This window comes from Lontra canadensis, unplaced genomic scaffold, assembly GCF_010015895.1.
Source record: "Lontra canadensis isolate GAN:19392208 unplaced genomic scaffold, GSC_riverotter_1.0 scaffold122, whole genome shotgun sequence".
In the NCBI taxonomy this organism is placed as follows: domain Eukaryota; kingdom Metazoa; phylum Chordata; class Mammalia; order Carnivora; family Mustelidae; genus Lontra; species Lontra canadensis.
The window spans coordinates 2442564-2470500 of NW_022631116.1; the positions used below are offsets into that span (position 1 = coordinate 2442564).

Below are 27937 nucleotides of genomic sequence, written 5' to 3' on the forward strand. Positions count from 1 at the left end.
GGAAATTAATAAACTCTGTGTGTGTTTGTGTGTGTGTGGACAGGGTGGTAGGTTTTGGGTGGAGGAGTTTTCCTTGTGCTGTAATTCTCTCTCTCATTTGGAGGTAGAATGGCTGACATATTGGGTTAAGAGATCTTATGTGTACTGTAGCGTGGGCAGGCTTAGTTGCCCTATTTAAGGGTAGGACTAGGTGTTAGTAGCAGCAGAAGTTCGTAGGTCATTTCTATATCTGATTCTTGGCCACTGGAAAGTCTGAAAACTTTTTGTTGGGAACTGTTGGCCATATCATAACTTCTAAGTTGGGTGGGCACAAGATTTCACACGGAGTTTGTAGTTTTCGTAGCCTGTAAGTTCAGACCTTTTGAAGAACCATTGTAAGGAAATGATTAAGAAATTGGTATCTTCCTTTGTTACGATTGCATTATTATTTCCCCAGATACTCTCTATAATCTCACTGTTGTTAACTAAAGGCTGTTTGGCCTCTTAGCCACCTCATTCTATGTAGCTTTTAAGATATTCAGAATAGTGAACAATACGTCTACACTATGAAAGTGGTATAGACATCAGTAGGGTGTGTTGCCCGTGTGCGTGTGTGAAAATTGCTCCTTCCGGACACCAGCCCTGTACTAGCATACACGGCTCTGCTGTGTTTTCAAGTGGACTTTCTCAGTTAAGCGAATCTTCACACTGATACTGGCTATTAGCGAGGAATTAATTATCGATTTTCTCCTCTAAAGGATCCAGCATTTGGAGGCAAACATGAAGCTCCATCCTCTCCAATCTCTGGGCAACCCTGTGGAGATGATCAAAATGCTTCACCTTCAAAACTTTCAAAGGAAGAGTTAATACAGAGTATGGATCGTGTAGATCGAGAAATTGCAAAAGTAGAACAGCAGATCCTTAAACTGAAAAAGAAACAAGTAAGTGTTTGATTTTACTGGTCTTTTATTGATGTTCTGAGAATGTATGTTTGTCTTTCTAACGAAGCTAATGTTGAGTTTTACATAGCTTTCAACTTTTTGTACGTGGAATCACGTCTTGTGTATTGTGACTTACTTTTTTTTTTTTTTTTTGCTATTATTTTCCTTAGTTGTATCCACTCATTTTCCCTGCTGTGTTTTCTGATTACAGAGAGCAAATCTTGTTGTCCGTTCTGTATTTGATCTTACTGGAGGGGTTGTTCCTGGTTCTGCTATTTGATACAGTGGTGCTGTGTTTTTGGTTCACGTTTAAACCAATTTTCTAGGGCACTGGCACAAGAATGGCATTGCTTGGCTCGAGTGTACGTGCATCTTTGAATGTATTAGATGATCCCAAACTTGCTAAAATGGCAGCTCGGTTCTGCATTCCCACCACAGCCTTACAAGTTCTTTTGCGCATACGCTTGTTTTCACCTGGTCATTTGTTTCAGCTGGATGTGAAATAGCTCTCACTGAGGTTTTAGGAATTTCCATTTTAGGAATGAGAGCTTGTTTTTGTTTGTTTATGAGTTATTGGTGTTCCTTACGTGGATTGTTATTTTGTCATTTTCTTAATTTTACTATTTCCTAAAGTCTCTTGTCACTTACGTGTATGGCAGCTATCTCCTCATTTGTGGCTTGTCATTGTGCTTTTTTGGGGATGGGATGAGGAAGGTTTTTTTTTTTTTTTTAATTGAAATAAATTCATATACCATAATGTTAATCCTTTTAAAGTATACAATTTTAGTGACTTTTAATGTATTCATAAAGTTGTGCCACTGTCACCACTATGTAATTCTAGAACATTTTTATCACTTCAAAAAGAAACCAAAAAATAATAAAGAGAAACTGTATATCTGTTAGCAGTTACCTTCTACCCTCCCTCCCCCTAGCCCCTGGCAACCACTAATCTGTTCTGTGTCTATATAGATTTTTATCTGGACATTTCAGGTCAATAGAATCATATAATATGTGACTTTTTGTGTGTTCGTTCATTTAGCATGTTTTCAGGATTCACCCATGTTATATTTTATATCAGTATTTCATTCCTTTTTATGGCTGAATAAAATCACACTTCGTGGATATGCTGTGTTGTTCTTTCATTCATCAGGTGATAGACATTTAGGTTGTGTTCACTTTTTTAAAATTTTTACTTTTTTTTTTTTTTAAGATTTTATTTGTTTATTTAACAGAGATCACAAGTAGGCAGAGAGGCAGGCAGAGAGAGTGGGGGAAGCAGGCTCCCCGCCAAGCGGAGAGCCCAGTGCGGGGCTTGATCCCAGGACCCTGAGATCATGACCTGAGCTGAAGGCAGAGGCTTAACCCACTGAGCCACCCAGGCGCCCCTGTGTTCACTTTTTGGCTGTTTTTCGCAGTTATGAATCATGCTGCTATGACATTTATGTACTAGTTTTTGTGTGACCATTATTTTTTTCAGTTCTCTTGGATATATATCTAGGAGTGAAATTGCTGGGTCATATGGTAAATCTGTGTTTCAATTTTTGAGGAACCATGAGAATGTTTACCACAGTGACTGCACCCTTTTACGCTCCCACCAGCAGTGTATGAGGGAGGGCTCCATTTTCTCTACTTCTTTGTCAACATGTTTGTTTGTTTGTTTGTTTGATAGCCATCCTACTCAATGTGAAGTGGAATCTCATTGTGGTTTTGATTTTAATTTCCTTCATGATTAAGGATGAATGGCTTTTCATGTGCTTGTTGGCCTTTTGTATAATTTTTTTTAGGGAACTATCCAGATTCTGGTCCCATTTTTTCGTTGGGTTATTTGTCTTTTTATGGTTGAGTTGTAAGAGTTCTTTATATATTCTGGACACTCAGACATGTGATTTGCAGATATTTTCTCTCATTCTGTGAGTTACTTTTCACTTTCCTGATAGTATCCATTGGTGTACATAAGGGGTTTTTTCCCCCCTCTTACTTGACTCATGTAAGTATTTATTGAGCAGCTAGGGAGATACAAAGGTGATAAAACATGGTCAAAGATGTGAGTCAAATGCACAAGTAACAGAGAGTGAAGTATAAGGTTCCTTGGATCAGAGTAGTCAGATGAAAGTGCTTTGGGAAGTCAGGAGGGAGATTGCTTCCAGCCTGGAAGGGGGTGTGGGTGGGTGGCAAACCAGGAACGGGGATTGAAATTAAAATAGAAGACTTTCGTCTAGATTGTTGATTTTCAGTATGGACTATATTTGTCTCTCTTTTTCCTCTCCCCATCTTTGGGCTTAATTTACCAGGACCGTTCAGCGTGCTTTTTCTAGACTTGCTTGCATTTTTGCTTTAATGTCTTCTACAGAAATAGATCCTTTTGCTGTTTTAGGATGTTTTTCTTCCTCCTTTTTTAAAGGATTTGTGACCTTTTGATCTTGGAGTTAATGGTTTTGAGTCTTTTCCATTCTGGCTTGATTTTTTTTTTTTTAATGCCTTTTGACTGGAGAATCAAGTATAGATTTCTTCACTGGAGCTTTTTCCTCAGCTTCCTCATTCTCATCAGCCAGTTTCACTTTTTTTTTCTATGGAAACTTGCTCTCAGTTAAGGGGCACATCACTTTCCAGATATGCTGTGGAGTTTCACACCTTCATCTTCTGACTCTTCGTCTTCCTCCACAGTTGCTAGGTGCTGTCCACACGTACAGGACCTGGACCACATTTAGATCACAGGTGGTGTTATTTCAGAGCCCCCAGGGGAAACCATTGGCTGTACAGATGTTCTCAAAGTCCCCAGTGTTCTTTAGTTGGACTGCCTTCATAATTCATTGCCTCTGCTTTAACAATGTGCAAATCAACTTTTGCATCAGCCCCCAAACCGACCATTCTTAAAGGTAACTCATGTTCATTTTCATCAATATCCACTTTAAAATGATACTCTTTGGCCCTTGTTGGCCTCACAACTGAGAAGATACTTCTGGGGCCACACGGGGGCTCATGTCCTTGTCCACTGAATCTTCTTTGGAGTGGGAATCTTGTATGGGAGAGAGGGCAGCTGGAAATAAAGACTCCTATTACAGGGAACAGCCGTGTAGGACTGAATCACACCAGGGCCGAAAGTTTTTACTTGTGTTGAAGCCCCGTTTATTTTTTCTTTCATTACTTGAAATTTTGGTCTCCTATCCAGGAAACCGTTGCATAATCTAAAAGCTGCAAGGATTGATTCCTGTGTTTTCTGTAAATTTTATTTTTTTCAACTGTAAATTTTATTGTTTCAGCTCTTAGATTTAGGTCTTTGAGCCTAATTGTGTTTTTTGGTGAACAGAATTTGTTTAGATCTTACATAAGACTACCCTGGGATCAGTTAACTATATTGTCCTTTTAAAAGCTTCATAGTGGGATGCCCGAGTCGCCTAGTTGGTTAAGCATCTGCCTTCAGCTCAGGTCATGATGGTGTATACACGTTTACAGTTGTTATTTTCCTGGTCAGTAAAACCTTCTATTATAAGGTAATGACATTCTATTTCTTGTAATGCTTTTTTTTTTTTTTTAAGATTTTATTTATTTATTTGACAGACAGAGACCACAAGTAGGCAGAGAGGCAGGCAGAGAGAGAGAGGTGGAAGCAGGCTCTCCGCTAAGCAGAGAGCCCGATGCGGGGCTCGATCCCAGGACCCTGGGACCACGACCTGAGCCGAAGGCAGAGGCTTTAACCCACTGAGCCACCCAGGCGCCCCTATTTCTTGTAATGCTTTTTGCCATAAAATTTGTTCTGCGTGATACTGATGTAATGAGATCAGCATTCTTTTGGTTGCTATTGACTCGTTTATCTTTTTTCTTCCTCTTTTTCCTTTCCTTCTTTTGTCTTTTTTTTTTTTTTTTTGGAGAGGGATGGGGGAGCAGAGGGAGAAGAGAATCCCAAGCAGGTTCCACATGCAGCACAGATTCCCACATGCGGCTTGATCTCATGACCCTGAGATTGTGGCCTGAGCTGAAATCAAGAGTTGGATGCTTAACTGACTGAACCACCCTGGCACCCCAAAATGTTGGGATTTTTTTGTTTTAGAAGTAGGCTCCACGCCCAGCACGGAGCCCAGTGAGGGGCTTGAATTCATAACCCTGAGATCAAGAGTCATACTTAACCATCTGAGTCACCTGGGTCCCCCTTTTCCTTTTATTTTCTGTGCTTTTATATTTAAGGTATATCTCTTATGTAGGTAAATAGCTGGATTTTGTTTTTTTACCTGGTTTGACAACCTGTCTTTTTCACAGGATAACTTGGTTCTTTTAACCTGATTATGGCCATTGGTAATACCCTCAATTATTTTTAACTATTTTATACTATTTGTCCTTTTTTATGCTTGAATTCGGTATTCTCATTTGTTTTTTCTAATCCTTCTCTTGGATTGATTATTTGGTTCACTACATATTTTTCTACCCCACTGCTTTGGATTTTATCCAGTATTTTTTTTTGTTTGTTTATTTTGGCTCCTCCCCACCCCTGCCAGTTTAACTTGAAGCCTAAAGCTAATTAGTACCTTAACTCTATTCTTTTTTTAAATTTTATTTTGTTTTATTTTTATTTATTTGACAGAAAGAGATCACAACTAGACCCAGAGGCAGACAGAGAGAGAAGGAGGGGAAGCAGGCTTCCTGCTAAGCAGAGCTTAACTCTCTTCTTGAGAAGTATTGAGGGCATAGAACTTCTTGATTTCTTTCTCTTTTCTCCTAGCTTTTGTGCTACTTTCGTCATATATTTAGTTCTTCCTTGTTTTATTTCAACCACCAAAGACTTTATTTTATACAGTCAGTGCTCATTTAGCTTTAGCCATGCAACACAAATCTCCCGTTTGGGGGTACATGCTTCTGCTTGAAGAATATCCTTCAGAATTTCCTTTAGTGAGATTCCGTTCATTGGCAGATTAAGTATTCGGTTGTTGTGACTTAAATGTCTTTCATTTATGCCTGTTTTTGAAAGATATTTTTATTCATTTGGTGTTACTTTTGTTCCAGCACACTTTCTTCTGGCTTCCACTTTTAAGACACCAATCCTTATTCTAATTTGTATTGTTTTGTGGATAGTCTGATGTATTAGGGATGGGTTTTTGTTTTTATTTATTTTTTTTATTTATTTTTTTTTTTTTTAAAGATTTTATTTTATTTATTTGACAGAGAGAGATCACAGTAGACAGAGGCAGGCAGAGAGAGAGAGAGAGGGAAGCAGGCTCCCCACTGAGCAGAGAGCCCGATGCGGGACTCGATCTCAGGATCCTGAGATCATGACCTGAGCCGAAGGCAGCGGCTTAACCCACTGAGCCACCCAGGCGTCCCAGGTTTTTGTTTTTAAATCTGTCCAGCTTAAGACTTATTGAGCTGCTGCCTTTTAAAAAAAATTTAAATTCCGTTAATTAACAAATAATGTATTATTTGTTTCAGGGGCATATAGGTATGTGATTCATTAGCCTTACGTAATACCCAGTGCTCATTACAACACATTGGGCTTCTCAAATGTGTTGGGAGTTTTTAATCAGTTCTGGACAATTCTAAGCTATTTATCTTTTTTTTTTTTTTTTTTTTCTCTCCAGAAAATCTTTTTCTATGGTTTCATTGTTATCTCCTGAAATTCATGTTAGGTATAACATCTTACACTCTTGTCTTCTGTGTATCTTCGTTGTTTTTTCTTTCCCAGTTGCTTCTTGGGGCTTCATTATGGGCAGTTTCTTCATTTCTGTTTTTCTGTTTGCATTTCTCTTTTCAGTTACATCTAATCTGTCAAATACATCTTCAATTTCAGTTATGTTTTTATTGCTTTAATTTCTCTTAGGCTAATTTTTAAATCTCATCATGTAAAAAATATTACGTTGCTTTAAAAAAATGTTCAGCCATATCTTATTTGATTCTTGTTAATAAATTTATAATAATATGCCTGACAATTCTTTTAAGTATCAGTGGGTCTGATTCTGCTGAGTTGGTCATTAGTTTTTCCACTTGTGAAATAGTAGTAATACTGCTAATAATACCTTCAAAATGATGTGATGGTTGTATGATATGTGGCATATAATAAATGCTCAGTAATGTGTAACCCACTGTAATAATTAAAAATAATGAAATATGTTGTATGACCTTTATGATATATATATGTATATTTATGGGCTATAAATTTTATTGAGGAATATAAAGGGCAACTTGAGTAAACAAAGAAATACACTACAGATGCATAGCAACACAGTATTAATAATTGGAAGAATGTGAACATCATTAATTTATATAATTGTATATGTTTTATACAATTTTGGTAAAAATTCTAAGTATTTTTAAATTTGCAAAATTATTGTAAAGTTCACGTAAAAGAACAAATAAGAGAGGAAAGTTTGTTTTTTGTTTTGTTTTTGTTTTTAGTCTTTCTATTACAGTAGTTTTGTCCAGACTAAGAACAAAATGTGATTTCTGGAAGCTTGTTTATTCCTTTCTCCATACCTGTTTAACAGGGATCCTAAAAGGAGGCCCTCTGAGCAAAGGAAAGAAAGTGAATGGTTGAAGAACTCAATTCCATAAAAATGACTTCGTAGCTCCAAATATCTGTCTTTTGCTTACTTAGATAGCAGCCTGCAAAAGTACTTTGAATTCCAAGGTGGTCCATGAAGCTTGTCTCTTGGAGGCGTTTTATCCTTAGGTTGGCTGTGGTCCGACTTACACGACTAGGAGTCTTGACTATCAGCTGAATAGTACAGATATTTTTTCCTCTAGGCTTTAGTAGACGTAATATCTTTACCCAGTGTCTTTGCTGTCATCTTATGCAGTAAACTCACAAGGCTCTGTGTTGAGCATTTACTAGGTATCAGGCCCTGGCTTAAGTACTGAAAAATAAAAAGCAGTGAACCAAGCACAGTCCCTTCTCGGTTCAGTAATAATTGTAGGTAATATTTACCGAACTTTTATAGTTGTAATGTGCTTGATACATATCGAGTTATTTAATCTTCTCAGAAATCTTTGTGGTAGAAAGGATTAATTCATATTCCTGCCTTACATATGAGTGGTTTATATACTTGTTCAGGATTGTAGTAAGACTTAGAAAGGATCCCAGGATGCCACCACTTGAAAGGGGTGACCCTGAGGCTCAACCCCAGGCAGAGTGATGCTGATCACTTTTTGTTTTGCAGCTGTACACAAAGTTGTAGTTTTGCCGGTGCCTCTTGATTGCAAAATATAAAGGTTGGCTGGGGTGGGGGGGCCGCACATGGTACTGTTCCGAGTTAAGGATGAGTCTGTAAACGCTCCAGGAGGCTCTTCCGACCAGACATTAGCGCATAGTCTTTATCTGTAACATAGAAAAGTGTTTTCCTGTGCTACAAAAAGGTCATTGTGATGGAGGTCTATGGGGGTAGTTTTGTATATTTTAGCTTCTCTTACGATTTTGCTTTTTAAATGGATCGAATTAAAATACAAAAGGATTTCTCTAATGATTATGTTATTTAGTTCTTAGTCAAAATAAATCTGATTGAATTTGTTAGAAACCTTGGATTCTTTAGACCTAGCAGATTAGAAGATTACCCCATAGAATTGCTCAGTAGCATGTGTTACCTCTGGCGATTAATTATGGGGAGGGGTGACTGCATCAGATGCCTGATTCTTTCTTTCTGGGTCTCTTAGCAACAGCTGGAAGAAGAAGCAGCTAAACCTCCTGAGCCTGAGAAGCCTGTGTCCCCTCCTCCCGTGGAGCAGAAACACCGCAGTATCGTCCAGATTATTTATGATGAGAATCGGGTAAGCTCACGCCATTTCTTACAGCACAGGCCTGTAAAAGCATTTGGCTGTGCCTTTTTTAGTTATCAGCATGTTCTGTGGTAATGTTAATTGTATTAAGACCTGTTTTCTGTCATAATTTTTAATGTTCTTCAACCTTAAAGCTTGATTTTTTTTTCCTTAGAAATTGAAGAAAAGTTGATAGGTGTATCTTAAATTAATATTTTATATAGTATATTGCATAAGTATTATTTAACGAGAATATAATTTTATCAGCTGTATCTCGCTCCTGTCACACAAAATTGGCAAGTAAGTTTGTAGCACATAATACAAAACAAACCATTCTATAGTTTTTCACTTTATAAAGGACATTTGATGCCAAATACTGATGTCATCCTATGAGAGATGGGTCATTGGATGTGGAAATGACTTGCTTTGTTAGCTTAGAATTGATAGCTGGGCTGTAGTTTGAATTTTAGTTATAAAATGTGAGGCCATTGACCTTTAGGTAGACTTTGCTTTTTTGCTCTGGTAAGACAATTTCTTCTTTCATACTTGTAATTAAAAGTACTCATCGATTTAGGAAAGCCAGGCCTCAGTTCTGTGAATAATTTTGTGATGTCAAGTTAGTTTTTGGCTGGAATCCAGACCAGGAACTAGCAGTTAAAGGGAAATGGATTTCATCTTAATATAAAGAAAACTTTCCCACAGAGCTCCTTAACATTGGGCTTCTAGAAGTTCCCAGTCTAAAAAAGAATATGCTTTAAGTACTATGGGAGAGAATAGGTCTCTTAGCTAAAGATGGTCATAAGGTAGAGGTTGAGATTGTTGCTTTAAATGGTTTTCTTTGTAGTGAGTGGAGTCATCAGAATCAGTACATCTTACACAGGCAACTTATAACTTTACAATAGCCCAGTTCCCAAAGGAAATTGGCTTAAGAAAGGCAACGGTCAATTAATTACATACACATTTATGGGAATGATCTTAGACCAGATATACGTGTATGTATATAGATAGGTAACTGAAAGTCATCAGATGTATAATAGGAGATAATAGGATATTTTACCTGTCAGAGGCAGGTAAAAATATGGGCAATTAACGTTATTTTTGCCTGGGTTCAAAATTAGTCCAGTTTATTGAATGGACAGAGCAATCTCCTTGAAGATCTGTTTGAAGATGTAACCAGTGAGAATGAGCTGTACATAAAGCAAGTGACGAGGACAGCCTTGTGGCTTTCCTGGAGGGTCAGTGACTCTGGTCAAGCAGGAATATGGCCCAAGGTTCCAAGGTTGACAGCTGCTCCCTGTTTCAGGAAATCCAGGAGCGTGGCGTTTTATGTTGAATCTCCTGCTTTTAAAAAAGTACTCTTGGGTGCCTGGGTGGCTCAGTGGGTTAAGAATCTGCCTTTGGCTCAGGTCATGATCTCAAGGTCCTGGGATCGAGCCCTACATCAGGCTCTCTGCTCACCGGGGAGCCTGCTTCCCCCCGACCCCGCCTGCTGCTCTGCCTACCTGTGATCTCTCTCTCTCTCTCTGTCAAATAAATAAATAAAATCTTAAAAAAAAATACTCTTTAGAGCAATAAAATCCTTTTGTGGGCTGATGGGTTTCATGGCCAGTTTAGAACCTCAGAGATAAAATAAGCAGGGATTAGAGCTAATAGTGGAAAAGAATCGTATAGAGTAAAATTTTGACTTCTTAGTGTGAGTCAGTTTTTAAAGAAATTGAATTTAATGATATTTATTAATTGATTGAATTTCTTAATTAGCCTTGTCATTTCTTGTGAATTTGTGATCGACTAGGATGTGAGGACTGGAAACTATTGAACAAGATCTGATGGAGAGTTTAATTTGTGTTCAACTTTTGTATATCTATGTTTTCATTAATTAATGTAGTAAACATTTCTTGGGGCCCAGCAACAAAACAAAGCAGTTCTCTCAGACCTCTTCTTTCCACTTTAGTGTGTGTGTGTGTGTGTATGTGTTCCGTTTTGTGTTGTGTTCTGTGAAGAATAGAACAGCATCTGAACTTGAAATCTCTTTCTCTCTTTTTTTTTTTTTTAAAGATTTTATTTATTTGACAGAGATCACAAGTAGGCAGAGAGGCAGGCAGAGAGAGGGGGGAAGCAGGCTCCCCGCCAAGCAGAGAGCCTGATGCGGGGCTTGATCCCAGGACCCTGGGATCATGACCTGAGCCGAAGGTAGAGGCTATAACCCACCGAGCCACTCAGGCGCCCCTCTCATAGTAGTATTCTTATAGTGAAGACTTTTTAACTGGGAGTAGCTGTAGAAATCATCTTTTTGCACATCTCCTCCTCTTTATTGCCGTGCTCTGAGTCGTCTGCTGCTCTGAAGAGATGGACAGAGGCTCCTGGTGGGGAGGCCAGGAGAGCGCAGCTGGGCTTGGGGCCCGGGCTGTCTCACTACGGCCTCACCGCACTGCCTTCTGTCAGGCCTTCATGGCCTTCTTAGCTTTCTTTAATGAATGACCTTATCTGCTTCAACACCACAGGAAAGGAGAGATGGGTGAGGTCAAGAGGACGTTTCTCTCGTTCCCTATTTGGCAGCCGTCTACACGCTGGGATGAAGCCCGATGTGGCTTGGGAGATAGGGGCCTTTATCTTGTATTAGGCATCGTTCGTTTCTTTAGAAAGTTAGTGGGAGGAGGAAAGCTACCCAGAAGTGACTGTTAATTTTAAAGTTGGCTTCCTGAGAGAAAAATTGTCTTGCATCATATTTAAGCCTTACACTGAGATTCACTTCGTCTCTAAACAGACTCCTCTCCCGGACTATTTTTAACAGTTCAGTTTGCTGTTACCCTTCCCCGTTGTCGGTTCCAGAAATATTTATAAATGCTCTAATTTCAGAATTCTAATACATATAGAAAAGGGTGTGCATGGAGTGTGGTTTTCAAAGATATCTCGTTTATTTTTTGATCGCATGATTTGCAAGTTAAAGTGACAACACAAGAAAGAAAGGGATTAATGGTAGAAAGTATGCTTCGTGCCAGCAAGCGCTGGTCACCTAGGCCAGTGTCCCGGGAGGTCTCTGTTTCCCTCTCTGCCACACCATAGAGTTAGTTCATCAGTCAAGAGCATCAGTCCTTCCTCCGAAGTAGTGGTCTGGTCAGTGGCTTCTCTCTTCCTCCTTTGGCAGTGGCTGATGTGAGCCCTCATCGCTCACATACATAGTGAGTGTCCTTCCTTCAGTCTTCTTTCTTTCTAACCGGTCCTTCACATTTGAGCCCCCTTATATTATTCTCCAAATAAAACCTTTTGATTGTTGGGGCTCTTGGGTGGCTCAGTGGGTTAAAGCCTCTGCCTTGGGCTCAGGTCATGATCTCAGGGTCCTGGGATCGAGCCCCGCATCGGGCTCTCTGCTCAGCGGGGAGCCTGCTTCCTCCTCTCTCTCTCTGCCTCTCTGCCTACTTGTGATCTCTAGCAAATAAATAAATAAAATCTTTAAAAAAAACCAACCTGACACTTTTGATCGTTTCCCACTTTCTGCAGAATAGCCTAAACTTTTTCTCCATGCTTACAGGCCTGGCTGCCTGGCCATTGGCCCAGTACTCCTTTTGAAGGCTATCCTACCAGGCTAGGTGTGAATGTTCCCCTGAAGTGGCTCGTACCTTTATCCCTGGATGTTCCCCCTCCCTTAAGGCATTCCAGTGTCTTGTCGTGTCCTGTCTTACGAGTGCACTCATACTTCAGCCCTGCTCACGTATCATTTTCCCTATGAAGCTTTTCAAGACCCCTCTTCCTCCTACTTATCATTGTTTTCTTAGTGTCTAGTCAGTGCCTGGCACATAGAACATATTGACATGTTTGAGGAACCAAGTGCTTCTGTCTATAGACTTAAGATAAAAATTTTAATATGGAAATGTGAGGGTTTTAAATTAAAATTTTTGTCTGCCAAACTTGATAGGTTAATAGTGTTCTTAGCAGTTAAGCCAACACGAAATCAGATGTTTAATAAAAGTTTGCATAACCCAAATCTTGGGGTCTGCAAGCATCTTAAAAGCCAGCCTTTAAAATTAGCTCTGAAAAGGCAAGTGTTAGGATATTCGTAAGTATTTGACATAATATAATTTTACTCCCTTGTTTCTCAGTGTTACTTGTGGGCAGTTCCACTTAGCCTGCCAGTGCTTGGTATAGACGCTAATACAGAGTGCCTCGAGAAAGCAAATTTAATGGGTGCTTGGCGGCTCAGTCTGTGGAGCGTGTGGGTCTTGATCGCGGGGTTATATGTAGAGATCACTAAAAAGAAAACTTAAAAAAAAAAAGGAAAATAAATTTAAAAACTGGTACGTGTTGGGTCTGGAGGAAGTTAATTGTAGGTGCTAGATATTCCCAAATTTATTCTCTATGATGATGTTATTTATGTGTTATTTAATATATGTCTGTAGCTAATCGGTTTGAATTTTATGATCATTCCATTTTGACTTTTTGGGTTTGTTGTTCTCAACTGGAGACTTTCTTTGATTGTTGTAACTTGGAGAAGAGGTGGAGTGCTACTGGCATCTAGTGGGATACAGCTAAATATCCCCCAGTGCACGGGACAGCCCCTAGAACACCTGTTGGGCCCAAAATGGTAATAGTGCTGAGGCTGACAAATCCTGCCTTTAAATGATCTATAGAAATAGGATCTGCTCTGCAAACTTAATGGATTTTTATAGTTTTATATTTGACTTTTTTGCTATATTCATTTCTCATCTTAATAACCTTTTTAGCTTCTTGGAGTTTGGAAAGTGCTTTACAGTATTTTGTGCTTCTTAAACGCTTCCTAGTTCTTTCCACACAGTATATACTAAATGAATAGTTGATGGATTGATTTTGGTTGATAAATGAGATGAAAAGGAGACTATTTATTTTAAGGGAACATTTTTCTTTACACTCTGGGGAATACTGATTAATATCCATTCCCAATTGTGTGTCGCTTCAGAAGCCATGGAGAGTTTCCCAGCAGCAAGTGCATTGAGGTGCTCGTCTGCACGGCAGATGGGAAGCCATTGTTACTAACGGGAATGCTTTGGGAGGAATTTAAGAACCACTGACACAGGGGTGCCTGCGTGGCTCAGTGCCTCCGGCTCAGGTCATGATCCCAGGGTCCTGGGATCGAGTTCCGCTTCAGGCTCTCTGCTTGGCAGGGAGCCTACTTCCTCCTCTCTGTCTCTGCCTGCCTCTTTGCCTACTTGTGATTTCTCTCTGTCAAATAAATAAATAAAATCTTAAAAAAAAAAAAAACCACTGACAAATTTGGTAGTCCTGTAATTCCAGTTTAAATATCTTTAACTTCTGGGGCGCCTGGGTGGCTCAGTGGGTTAAGCCGCTGCCTTCGGCTCAGGTCATGATCTCAGGGTCCTGGGATTGAGTCCTGCATTGGGCTCTCTGCTCAGCGGGGAGCCTGCTTCCCTCTCTATCTCTCTCTCTCTCTGCCTGCCTCTCTACTTGTGATCTCTCTCAGTCAAATAAATAAATAAATAAATAAATCTTTAAAAAAAAAAATCTTTAACTTCTGATTTGTTATATTTTGTCTATGAAAGGACGATTTCTGTTAGCATATTGGTTTAGATTAATTTACTTTTGAAAATGGATAGTAAAAAATATTAAATTCAGCATTTATTTACTATTGAACACTGGAGAAATTCAAACTAGTTGTTTCCTCTATTCAGTTATTACCCAGGTTTTCTTGTAACTAGAATATGAGCTCATTATAAGCTTTTCTTCCAAGAGATCAGTTTGGCTTACAACGGTAAAGACTGGCAACTTTATAGTGTTTTATGTTTTAAAATTTGTTTTTTAAATTTTATTTTATTGACAGAGAGAGACACAGTGAGAGAGGGAACAGAAGCAGGGGAAGCAGGAGAGGGAAAAGCAGGTTCCCCGCTGAGCAGGGAGCCTGATGCAGGGCTTGATCCCAGGACCCTGAGATCATGACCTGAGCGGAAGGCAGATGTTTCACGGCTGAGCTGCCCAGGCGCCCCTTAAATTTTTATTAAAGACATGACTTGAAGTGTTGAGGGATTCGTTTTTAATAGTGAATCTGTGTTCCCTCTCCCTAGAATCTTGATATCTATTTGCTGTTAAGAACTTCACAATTTTTTAGTTATTACTTTTTTTTTCTTTAAAGATTTTATTTGCTTATTTGAGAGCAAGAGTGAGAGAGCACAAGATTATGGTGAGGGGCAAAGGCAGAAGCAGACTCCTTGCTAAGCAGGGAGCCTGATGTGGGGCTTGGTCCCAGGACTCCGGGATCATGCCCTGAGCCAAAGGCAGTCGCTTAACCAACTGAGCCACCCAGGCGCCCCAGTTAGCTACTTTCAGTACAAATGTGAAGTTTTGACTTAATTTGGTGAGGAAGCTGTGAAAACAGAAGACTGAGTATTTCAGCTTATCATATGAAAAGAGTATTTGGAAATAAGGGAAGTTCAACTATAGACTAGTTTTTAGGTAAATGTTATTAAATTGGTAGTGGTTTTACACTTAGGTAATACAGTTTTTAATTACACAATATAATACTGTCTTTATCTGTAGAAAAAAGCAGAAGAGGCTCATAAAATATTTGAAGGTCTTGGCCCAAAAGTTGAACTGGTAAGTACGAAATTTCTTTTTTCATGTCTGGTGGTGGTTTTTTGTTTGTTTGTTTGTTTTGCTTTTTGTTTTTGTTTTTTTAGTCACTTTTCTTGGGATAAGATGGAATACAACGTATCTACTGTGGAATGTGATCTGGGCAGTACATTTGTGCTAAACTTTAAAATAGTGTTGCACACACTTGGTTACCTTTGCAGAAGTATTGTCTTGAGTGTGTTTTTGCCTGAGCAGGCCATTTAATCATACGAGGTAGAAGCAGGACAAGTAAGACAGAAATAGCTCTTTGGACCATATGTTCTTCCTTTGCTTTTGCAATTAAAAACCTGAATAAATGTATTTCTTATGGGATACCGTGGATTTATAAACATTTTTATGAGAGTGCCATTAATAGGAGATAGGGTAAGGAGAATTATTCAGGGAACCTGGAATTCTGGAGGTTTTGGGAGGGCAGGTAGTGTGATGATCTAGGAGTACTAGGTTTACATGAAAATATGAACTATTTCTTTGTATTTTCATAGACATGTGTACAATGTGGTATATTTAAATATTTGATTTATTTTATAGCCACTCTATAACCAGCCATCGGATACCAAAGTGTATCATGAGAACATCAAGACGTAAGTATTTATCATCTTTGGAGTTCTTCAGTTAAAGACCATATATTCTATAAAGAGATTGTTTTATGTTATCTGCTGACATTTTTATAATATAGTGTAGGTGTGTTTTAGATTTGTGTAATTTGCTGTCGTTTTACTATATGTTATCTTCCTCTGGCTTCTTGGGGGTTGGGGTAACAGCTTTGAGTTTCCGAGGCCAAAAAAAAAAAGAAATAAATTATTGCATAAAACTAGCTGGTTTTATGATCTGCTAGTAAAAAAGGTGAATACTTAACATTGAAATGGCTTACCTTGAGGCTTGAATTTTTTGCCTCCTGTTTTGTCTTTTTTTCAGTGGAGTACCTGCAAGGCGCATGATGAAGTAAGATAATGAAGCTTTTTCATTTAAGACTAGTGATGACACCGTCCCCCACCAAGCCACATCTGCCATTGCAAAGTAGAAGTGCCACGGATCATTTTATCATTATTCAAAATCCTATTCTAGGGAAATCCCTTCCATGACTCTTGCTAATGACGGTATTTGTAGACCCTTCTGCCATTTAACGTCCTGGTGCCTTGGAAGCGCTCGGTCACCTCACATGGGTGAGGAGACTGTTCAGAATGTAGTTTGCTTAGCCTTGCTCATCCTAGATACCAGGCCTTTATGGATGCAGAGTTTGGAATAAGAAAATAAGTGAAAAGAAAATCTAATTTCTTGATCTGATTGAAGTAAGAGAGGAAGCTAGATAGGTATCTTTTTTTTTTTTTTTAATTATCATACTTGGAGAGAATTTAGGTGAATTATTCTTAGTTTGTAACAAAAATGTGATATTTCTACTTTATGTTTTATTAAGAATAATCAGCACATTTAAATTATTGACTAGTATAGTTACTAATGAGCAGATTGCTATTTATATATCATATTTTTTTTTTCTTTGAAAAAATTTCTTACTGAGAGTATGTGCAATAGTTGACTACTTTGCAGAACTGGTGGCAAATATAATTTGCATGGTAGTATGCATGAACAAAATTGAAATTTGAATAAGTTTAACTTTTGTTAAATAAGTGGTTTATGATAAAAGTCATATATACTTAGAATTTTTCTGTGAGATGCTACTGTGGTCTTGAAAACCCTTAGAAGTAGGCTTAGGCAAAATTCATAAAAAAATATACCTTGTTCTGGAACTGTTAAGCTGTTGTAGCATTTTTTAAAGGGAGAATAGCAGATAAAATCTAGTTGGCTACTTTTAATGATTTTTTTCCCCCACAAAGCTTCAGTTATGTTTGTGTTCTGTCTTTTCCCCCTAATATTAGCCGGAGAGCAGCTCTGTCTGATTTATTTCATGCTGTCTACACTGCCCGACTACAGTGCTTAGCACACTGTCCTGGGATGGGTACTACTGACTGGCTGACTTCTTAAATCCTAGGAAACATTTTAAATGATATTTATTGATTATCATTTGCTTTTGAGTAGCATGTAATTAAAGCTAGAGCAAACCGAATATGTGGTAATGCTTCCACTGTACGTCACCTTGTGAAATAACCGTTACTCAGCTGCATGCATCCGTATGAATCATGTAGTAGCTCTTTTCTCATCACCATCATTTGCTTTGTATGAAATAGCAAATATACCTTTTAATAATTCTTTTCATGTCTTGGCTACTTTTCCATATAGCCAGCTCCTGACTGTCCACGCTAATTTGAGTGGAACCAGTGTCACTGTTAGTCCTGAGTGGCAGATAATCCAAAAAATTACTTCTACTTGCCTTGGCTTTCTATTTATATTTGAATAATCAGCTTGAAATCCTTTCTGGAAGTAGGTGGGGTATAAATATTTATATTTGAACCTGCATGTCATTGTTTTTGAAGGTCACAGTGCTTCAAAGTTAAAAAGTGTAACTGTTTCATTAAGATATAAGAGAATTCTTCCTGTCTTGTCACATTGCCCTCCATGACTTCTTAGAGTGGTTTGTGTCATTTCTGTGATGGAAGGAAATCTGTGTAAAAGCAGAAGTCCCCTCTCTTCTCTGTGGGTGCACCTTCTCATAGAAGGGAGGTCAGCACCTTACCTGAGGTAGGGAGGTAACTTTAAAAGACTTTCCTTCTCGTCTATCTCCCCTCCTCCAAGAGTGCACAGAGATGTTTGTATCACCAGAGTTCTTAAGAAGAATCATTGATTGTAATTAGAACTTGAAAATATTTGCCTTATACTTGGATGTAATAATTGAAAGTGAACTATTTGTATAAAATCTTGCTGTAGAGTGAGAGGAATCTTAGTCCTAATTATTGCAAAAGTCTTATTTTGCAGGGTGAAAAAAATAAGATTAACTTTGATCACATCAGATATTCCTAAGTGATCTTTGTTTTTCAGTGTCTCTGAAAAAAAAATGTGAATGCATTATTAAATTATGCTTTTCTTAATGTCATACAACCATATTTTTCTCTTCTAGAAACCAGGTGATGAGGAAAAAACTCATTTTATTTTTTAAAAGAAGAAATCATGCAAGAAAACAAAGGGTGAGGTCCTATCCTTTAACTGAAATTTGTACAACTTTCCCATTCATGCTCATTTAGGCATTCGCTTTCCCTTTGTTAGTGAGAATGGTTCTTGATTCTGTTTGAGAAAAGGTTGCCGATTTAGGAAGTAACTATAGAGATGACTTAAATATAAATCTGATTCCAGCAGCAATTGACATTTAATATCATTATCAAATTAATTTCTTTGGTCATCTGTGTATAACATTTTCATCTAGCCAAAATAAAGAAAATGGTGAGTAGTTAAAAGGGAACATGAAAGAGAAGTAGGATGATCAACACTTAGTCTCTTAAACCCTCAGACCAATGTGGGTAAGTTACAGTCATGCTGAGTGGACGTTACTGTTCTTTCTTATTAGGAACTGGGGCAGCTAAAGTTCACCTTTTTGAACTTCAGATACTTTTCCACATTTATTATATGACTTGCAGTCCAGAAGTTTTGTGGGTCTAATATTCATGGAAATGAAGTTACAGAAAATATAATGCCAGTATGTTTCTTTTCACAATATGTTTCTGCTAAGTTGAGACAGACTGTTAATTCGTTTAAATTCAGTTGCTTACCAAATAAATGATGTTCCTTAATTCACAAGAAAAATGAGCCATGTGCCTTATAGTTAATGACGTGACAGTTTAATGAATTGTAAAGCTCAAGAGTCAACGGCTTTTACTTGACACATCACTTCTAATGTAATCTGCCAATCTGGTCCTTCAGACACTGTCCTTAAATTAGTGTATTTTGTTTTTGCAAGAAACATACAAAAATTAAAAGAGAAACTACTAAAGCTTTTTTTTTCTATCCAGTAATTTTGTTATAGTTGCTATAATTTACTGTCTGCTGATGCAAACATAGGAGCATAGACTTTGTTTTCATGCTTCACAGAGTCTTTAGTTATAACGTTTATGTGTTCACTGATTTGTTTAATAAATATTTATTGGCTGTTTACTCTGTCCATGTATTGTTCTGCAGAGGTGAGCAAGATAGCCATGTGGTTTTTAACTCTTAAAGCATACAGTGTGACTGGGGGCAGACGAGTCACAGGCAGTTACAGTATCGTACCCACGCTCTGGGAAGGGACATACAGATGGCTGTGGGAGCATACAGGAGGGACAGCTGATGCTCCATGTATGAATCGTAGAGGGAAGTTTGCAGGACAACGAGAAACTCTGGAAATCTGCGCAGGCACAGGGAGCCGCTGAAGTGAAGGTCTGGGAGGTGGACGGAGTGTGGCAGGTTGCTGGGAGCACGGCAGCAATGAGGCTGCTGGGGGAAGAGGGCCGGTTCGCCCGCAGGAGGGCCACCTACCAGACTTTGGGTTAGATCCCGAGGGCATCTTTTAAGTGTTTGAACTGAGAAGTGAAACATTCAGGTTTGTATTTTAAGAGTTTGCTTCTGGCTCCACCATTAAGAAGGCCTGGGAGAGAAAAAAGGCAGCCTGGGAGCCAGTTTGGAGGTTCTAACTTTGATGTAGGTATAAGGGATGGTGTTGGCCTGGACTGAGGAGCTAGCTAGAGATGGAGAAAGTGAAGGACACAGAAGATACCTGGGAGTTGAGAAGAATGGTTGGCAAGTGTCTGGGGGGTGGCACGGATCGTGAGGAGGATAATACTCTCCTCTCTAGAGCCACTTTCTGGAGGGGACCGATGTTAAAGGTTTTTCATGAGTCCTACACCTTTTTCTATCCGTGTGTTGTTGACACGTTCACAGTTCTGTGCTCATAATGGAGGCTTCTCGCCTCTCCATTGAAAAAAATGAGATCATACATCACTCATTTCTCTAAAAGGATTAACTCTTGGTTTCATGTAGTTCACTGCATTTCTTTTTATCATAAAGCACAACCAATTTCTGCTTTTTCCAGACTGTCAAAAACGTTTATTAGATAACATTATTTATAATAGAAAAACCTTCAAGTAGTCCAAGTCTCCAGCAGTAGAGGAACGGTTAATGAGTGTTTTCTCTGACACATGGGAAGGAAAACACCAAAATGTTAATATGATTGCCGTTGGGTATTTGGGATTATGAACTATTCACATGTTTCTATCACTTATTTTCCATTTTTTTGACAATGAAGACATATATTGTTACAGGAAAATAATAAAAGTAGCTGGGCAGCTACTAGTGGTGGCTTATTAATTAAATAATTTATGTTAGTCTTAACATTAACTTAAAAAGTCTAGCCAAAATATGCTCTATATGCTGATCTTTGTAGGAAAGAGGGCTCTTTTCTCTCTCGTCTTTCAGATCAAGGACGTTTCATTCACAGTTGAGTCCTAGGCCAAATGTACTTCTGACTTAGCCTTAAGAAGTAGCATTTACTGTAAAGTATTAGGTTTGTCAGAATGACAGAGTTTAGTTTAATTATTAATTTGCTACGGGTATTTAATAGGAACAAAAAATCTGCCAACGTTATGATCAGCTCATGGAGGCATGGGAGAAAAAAGTGGACAGAATAGAAAATAACCCCCGGAGGAAAGCTAAAGAAAGCAAGACAAGGGAGTACTATGAAAAGCAGTTTCCAGAAATTCGAAAACAGAGAGAACAACAAGAAAGATTTCAGCGGTAAGTAGTTTGATGTTTAATGGCTGTGCTCTTCTCCTGGCTAATGGCTATGCTCTCTCCTCGCCGACAGAGTCCCATTCCTGCTCTCTCACGGTGTTAATGGTTACCTGAATCTGATCTTAAGAAAGTTCATAAAGAATGTTTCATTTTGAATATAAAATTTCATTATCAGCTAGCAAAGATTACATCTTGGTGAATTTAATATTTGTTTTTTATTCTTAATAATGCTGTTCAATCTAAATTTAAGTGAATATTTTGAAAGTAATTCTTCTGTTCTTGAAAATACCTATTCCTTTAGAAATGGCAGTTAAAAAGAATAGACTTGAATATTTCTTAGTTCTTCATTACCTGCCAACATGACCGAAGAGTATTATATGGATGGCTAATTAAGAAATTCTTTGATATTGGTTGATAGTTTCTGATTTGTTTCTACTTTAGAGAGCAAGTATTTTGTAAAATTAAAAGCTTTAGATTTCGGGGGGTGGGAGGTTGGGGGAACTGGTGGGTATTAGGGAGGGCACATATTGCATGGACCACTGGGTGTGGTGCAAAAACAATGAATACTGTTATGCTGAAAAGAAATTAAAAAAAAAAAAACTTAAAAAAAAAGCTTTAGATTTCTTCTCCACTATTTCTTGTAAGAGTATACATAAGCTTTAATTATTTAATCATGATTAAGTTTTTATGAGGGATGATGGTTGTTTTCTTTCCCCCTCCCTGTAAAAAATACTTGATGTATTTTTCTAAGTCTGCTCCTCTACTCCGGAAGGCAAAGACTGCTATTTGAAATGGAAATGTCATCAATACCTTTGGTTTTCCGGAAGTTTCCTATAAGTTGTTCTACCATTTGAACTTGGACATGTAACCTTTAAATTTTAATCTCAATATTTTTTTTTAAAGATTTTATTTATTTATTTGACTGACAGAGATCACAAGCAGGCAGAGGGGCAGGCAGAGAGAGAGGTGGGGAAGCAGGATCCCTGCTGAGCAGAGAGCCCGATGAGATGTGGGGCTCTATCCCAGGACCCTGGGATCATGACCTGAGCCGAAGGCAGAGGCTTTACCCCACTGAGCCACCCAGGCGCCCCTTAATCTCAATATTTTAATCATTCTTCTATAGAATCCTAATCTTCGGCCATATTACTTTTTTTTTTTTTTAAAGATTTTATTTATTTATTTGACAGAGATCACAAGTAGGCAGAAAGGCAAGCAGAGAGAGAGGAAGGGAAGCAGGCTCCCTGCTGAGCAGAGAGCCCGATGTGGGGCTCGATCCCAGGACCTTGAGATCATGACCTGAGCCAAAGGCAGAGGCTTTAACCCACTGAGCCACCCAGGCACCGCATTCGGGCATATTACTTAAAAGTGGTATCTCAGTAGCATTAGTTCTCTGACTTCTAGTTGGTTAAAAACGTCCCATTCAGAGGAGTAATGCATATAAAAGTAACTTAATTGGTGTCTTCTTTATAAATGGCCTTTAAATATATTTATAATTTCTTTCTTATATTTAGAGTTGGGCAGAGGGGAGCTGGTCTTTCAGCCACCATTGCTAGGAGTGAGCATGAGATTTCTGAAATTATTGATGGGCTTTCTGAGCAGGAGGTAAGGAAATTAATTGACTTCGCTTTTTTAATTCATTGATTATTCAGGCATTTTTAGCCTCATACCCCAGGAACTAAGGGCTTATTTGTCCATAAATGAGGGAACATTTATAGAGTTTGAACTGTTCCAGAGACCGGCCAACCACTGAAAGTGTTACAGTAGGCAGTCCTGTAATCAGATTGGCATCTTACATAGATGGCTTTGGCAGCAGGGAGGCTTGGAGGAGAGGTGAGGGAGCTGTTAACATGAAAACAAGACCTGAATTAGGGGGTCAGTGGCAGGGATGTGTAGGAGCAGACTGCCCAGAGAGATTCATATGAAGTGGACCTGAGGTGCTGGTGGGTTCCCCAAAGTGTGCCCTCCAGCCACAGAAGCCTGGGAGACAGAGATGATAAGGCATTGATAAATCTGTGCTGAGTAAGGATAAATTTCAGTCCCTGTCATGAGTCTTTTGAGCTGTGTTCAAACCGTCTCTAAAGGTTGGTTCAAAAGCCACCTCCTGTTTAATTAGTTGTTCTGGTTTTGATTTTATATACTGTTTTTTTAAAAGCCTCATCTCTGGTGTCAACTATACTTCAGTTTAAAAATAACTAACTAACTAACTAACTAACTAACTAACTAACACAACCCCAGAAAACCTCATCTCTGAATTCTGAAGGTCTTGCTTATTTGAATGTGGTGGTCTCCTTAAGTACTGATCAAAGACCATTATTAAATTGCTATATATTTTAAAACTTGTGGTCATAAACAAACAAAAACCAAAAAACTTGTGGTCATAATCCCTGCAGTGATGACTAAATCTGTGTTAAATTTTTTTGCTTGCTTTTCCACTGGTTCCATTAGGGCAGATCTGTAAGCACCCAAAACTGGGACAAGTTGAGGTGACTCAGGCTCAGGTGTCTGCCCCAAATCATGCTTTGGTGTTCAGACTGACTGAGAGTACCCCATAAAATTTGACACTTGGTAAGGACTTGACTGTAAGTCAGTATCCACTTCTCTGAGGAAAAGTTTTAGGAAAAAAACCTCGCTTTGTATTGAGGTCAATACCTGTATTTTTGGTGAGTTTTTTCATAGAAATGTGTGCTTGTGAACTTATTAAATTACAGTTCGGAGAAAAACCAACTGTAGAGATGTAACAAAGCTTTAGTTGAAATTTTAAGGATAATAGTCTTCAATTTTCAGTGAAAAGATTATGTAAGATTAGCAAGAAGTATTTAACATGTTGAGTTTAATTTAAAATCACTGTCCTTAAGATTTGGGCGCCTGTTTATTTATTTATTTTTCTATTCATTGGTCTCCAAAATGACATTAAAATTTATTCTCTGAAATGATGTTAAGACTTTTTAAAAATGACACTGTGTTAATGTAATTAAATGTTTCATAAGATCCTTACTTGGCATTTCTTTGTGTCCTTTAGGTCTAAAATGTTACTATCTGAAGTAGCTACTTCTTTTAAGTAAAGAACTCTTCTCAAATTGTAGTAGTGGGATATAAAAACATAACGTATATCCTCTGCCTGTATGATTCATTTAATGAGTATTTATTAGATATATGAATAATTAGCACATGTTAGATGTTACGGTACATGCTGCTGTTGACACATAGAACTACACATGTGGTTTTTCTGGAGTATATTAGGATAGCTGTAGCCCTCTTTAAATTTTATTCTTTGTAAATTATGTTTACTTTCTTTCGCAGAATAATGAGAAACAAATGCGGCAGCTCTCTGTGATCCCGCCTATGATGTTTGATGCAGAACAGAGACGGGTCAAGTTCATTAACATGAATGGCCTCATGGAAGACCCTATGAAAGTTTATAAAGATAGGCAGTTTATGAATGTTTGGACTGACCACGAGAAGGAGATCTTTAAGGACAAGTAATTTAAACTTTAAATCATTTTCTAATACAAGTTTACATAAATTCTTGAGAAGTATTTGGCATTCACCAGCAAATTTTTTGTTTTAAAGATTTTTTATTTTTTATTTGACAGAAATCACAAGTAGACAGAGAGGCAGGCAGAGAGAGAGGGGGAAGCAGGCTCCCCACCAACCAGAGAAGCCTGATGCAGGGCTCGATCCCGGGACCCTGGGATCATGACCTGAGCTGAAGGCAGAGGCTTAACCCACTGAGTCACCCAGGTGCCCCGGCATTCACTAGTAAATTGAACCATTTCCCCAAAACTTTGGCCCTTTTTGGCATTTGAATGGATAATGTGGAAGGTAGAGAATACAGATTTGCTGTGACCTTCCCATAAGTTTATACATGGGAGCATAAGTCACAGATGAGAACTAGGGTTATGGAGTCAGGTTAAGTGTGGTATCCAAATTTGGGTTGTGTCTCAGTCACCTGGGGGTGCATTTTTAAAGTACAGATTTCTGTGCTGTACTATAGACCATTCTCCTTGGTTCCTGGTGGATTGTGCCCAGAAATCTGGGCCCTTGAAACACTCCAGTGATTCTGCTGTTGTTCCTCAAGCTGGCAGTTAGGGGTCATTGGGAAGTGGTCTGTACTTATAGTTCTGTTCCTGAGCACCCCTCACCCCTTTTTAAGTTGTTAAAATGTTTGTGTGTATGTGTTGTTGTTGTTGTTGTTTTTTCCTTTTTTTAAACTCAGGTTTATCCAGCATCCAAAAAACTTTGGGCTAATTGCATCGTACTTGGAAAGGAAGGTAAGAAATGGTTTACATTGAGAATGTTTATAGGTTTGTGATGTTCGCTTCTTTAAACTTTTTGTGCTCTGATACACAGAGGTAGTTACAAAGAACTGATTTTTATAGAGGGCTTGATACAGAAAAGATTCTCAGGTGGCTAATATAGTGATGTTTATAATTAATAACAAATCATAAGCACAGTCTTAATTTTCAGTTAACAAAAGACTACTTAATACTGTAGTTCCCTAAAAACACATAGATTACAATGCTTTTTGAACCTTCATTGAATTTCTGATTAAAATATCAGAGCCCTGACTTTTTTTTCCACAGTGGATTGGATATAGTGTTTCTGAGCAACATACTTAAAAAAGAGACATTTTGAATATTTGCATATATGCAACAAGAAAGAGAATTTAGTTACTGCCTAATAAGGAGGTGCTTGAATGTCTCTGATAGTTCCTGGTATCTTTTACATAATTTGGATTAAGATCACTGAAATTGTCCGTTAAAATAATAGATATTATATATATATATTTTTAGAGCCTAGACATCCCTTAAAATGCTGGCCATGTGTTGCTCTTTAATTTAGACCTTGAGAATACCAGAGGTTTCCCTTGAAAGTGTTGCTTGATTTTAAAAAAATGTTACTTTGGCTCCTCAAAAATAATTTATTTTCCTTATAGAGTGTTCCTGATTGTGTTTTATATTACTACTTAACCAAGAAAAATGAGAATTATAAAGCCCTAGTAAGAAGGAATTACGGAAAACGCAGAGGAAGAAACCAGGTGGGTTTCATTACTGTGCGGAAGGTGTTTCAGGGTGGAGACAGGGAGAACAATAATGGTATAGCCAGGGCCTTGTATTTAATCATGTGTATTTTAGGGATTGACATTTCATTAAATAATGCGGATGTTATGAACATGTTATTATTTTGAAATTAATATATATTTAATGTGCGACATTATCTATTGTGAATGTGCTGTAAGTTTCTAGTATGACAAAACCAATGAGAGACGTTCTGTACTTCCATGTTATCTAAATTGTGCCTGTCACTATGAGTAGCAATAATATAGGAAGGGGACCCGTGACACTTCATTTCATACACCATCTTTACCAGTCCTTTTGTCCAAGGAGAGGGGTGGGTACAACCGGTGAGAAGGACAGAGAAATGTAGTGTGGTAACGAGTGTAGAGGCTAGTTTACCCAAATACTGGGGGCCTCATTTTGTTTCAGAGTAACTTCATTTCTGGAGTTTAGAAAATTTTTACTCTGGAAAAACACTTGATCTTAAAAGACCGTGTTTAATGCAGTGCAGCATACGTTTTCACAGTTGCAGTTCAATACTTTAAAAACTGTTTTCCCCCAAATAACTGATCAGCGGCTGTCATAGCTCCCTCATGCTTTACCGGTGCGGCTGCTGGGGCGATGTGATGGCCATTGCTCTCGCTCTCCAGGTTCATCTTGGGACTTGGAATTGCGTGCCTGAACTTGCACCTCTGCTGACTGCCGACCTGCCTTTGTAAATCCTCCTGGTTTCCCCGCACAGCCACCCTTTCTTTCCTTAGCCACCCCCCTCACCAGATACAGGCTGACCCAGTGCTGTCATTATCTGTAGCCATGACCTGTTTGTGTTTCCGGGGTCATTGTTTCCTGCAGGATACTGCTACCTCACAGGATGCGATTACATTTTCTTTGGAAATGGTATTTCTGGTCAGACAAAGTGCAGGGAGCATTCCATGAGCCAGCTGCATGAGACGCTGCTAGAGGTTGAGTAAGCTGAGGTGCCCGGGGCATGCTTTTTCAGTGGATTGGTGAGGGGTCCAGAAATAAGACTGCAGTGAGTGGGAGGGGCTGTGGAAGGTGAGCGAGTGGTAGTAGTACAGGTGTGCCCTTGTCTGTAAGGTTTGCTTACAAAGGAGAATAGAGAGATGGGTGGGGGGCTGACGAGAATGGGGAGGGAGGAAAAGAGCACGCCTGGTTGCTGATGGGACTGATGTTGTGGATGCTTGTGAAGCTCCGTGAAGAGTTCCTGCCCAATGGGGAGCAAATCAAATGTTGTCAGTGGGGCGGGAAACACTGTTCCGTCAAAGGTGCTGGGGCTTCCCACAGAGAAAGTGGAATCAAGCTCTTCTAGCTAGAGATGCCAGAGCCCATCTGTGTTTTAAACAAGTTTCAGCTACAGATTTTTAACAACAGCTTTGTTCCTTATTACCAGCTAGTATTTATAACTTTAATTGAACTTAGTTTTTAGAAGTTACATATTTTGTATTTATAAGTTGTTTAAATTTTTTCAATCCCTGATAATGTAAGGGAATAATTTGATATTATATCTTACATTTGCAGGATTAGCAGTCTGTTGCTTGTGATGATAGAGGAGAAAGCTGTATCAAGAAATTCTTTGTGTGGGAAGATGCCTCTGTTACTCTGAAACATTGATTTTCTCTCCTAAAGTTACCTGGGACACCATCTCGCTGTTCTCTGTGGCACACTCCTTCTTGTTAAGTTCCAGCCATATTAGAGTTTTCTTCTGCACATTCTGGTTCTGTGTGTTCACATCTGTGTCACATCCCAGAGTGCATTTAACGGAACTGAGATTGTCCATATGTGCTCTCATCTTGACCTGAACCTTAGTATGTCTGCCCCCAAGTTGGCTCAGGTTGGGGTTGGTCAGCCTTTCCGTCAGTCTAGTCCTTCCCACCTTAGCTTTTACGTTATTACCGTGAACATTGTTTCTCTAGTTGTATATTTCTCTGATTGTTTCACTGG

At 38.6% G+C, this 27937-nt stretch overlaps 1 protein-coding gene and 1 pseudogene across 18 annotated transcripts in view; one reads left to right on the forward strand and one right to left on the reverse strand.

The window, feature by feature from the left end:
- Nucleotides 1-27937, forward strand: part of NCOR1 (nuclear receptor corepressor 1) — a 152705-nt gene that overhangs the window by 47278 nt on the left and 77490 nt on the right. For 12 of the 18 annotated variants that reach the window (XM_032841349.1, XM_032841355.1, XM_032841365.1 and 9 more), the window contains 11 exons: nucleotides 738-920; nucleotides 8553-8666; nucleotides 15177-15233; nucleotides 15798-15850; nucleotides 16185-16211; nucleotides 18280-18346; nucleotides 20749-20921; nucleotides 22430-22520; nucleotides 24219-24397; nucleotides 25135-25189; nucleotides 25855-25956. In XM_032841349.1, the coding sequence (XP_032697240.1) occupies nucleotides 738-920; nucleotides 8553-8666; nucleotides 15177-15233; nucleotides 15798-15850; nucleotides 16185-16211; nucleotides 18280-18346; nucleotides 20749-20921; nucleotides 22430-22520; nucleotides 24219-24397; nucleotides 25135-25189; nucleotides 25855-25956 (1101 nt within the window). The remainder of the gene's footprint in view (nucleotides 1-737; nucleotides 921-8552; nucleotides 8667-15176; nucleotides 15234-15797; nucleotides 15851-16184; nucleotides 16212-18279; nucleotides 18347-20748; nucleotides 20922-22429; nucleotides 22521-24218; nucleotides 24398-25134; nucleotides 25190-25854; nucleotides 25957-27937) is intronic. The other 6 variants (XM_032841353.1, XM_032841354.1, XM_032841359.1 and 3 more) reach the window with 1 other exon arrangement.
- On the reverse strand, nucleotides 3218-7863 carry LOC116857283 (annotated as a pseudogene).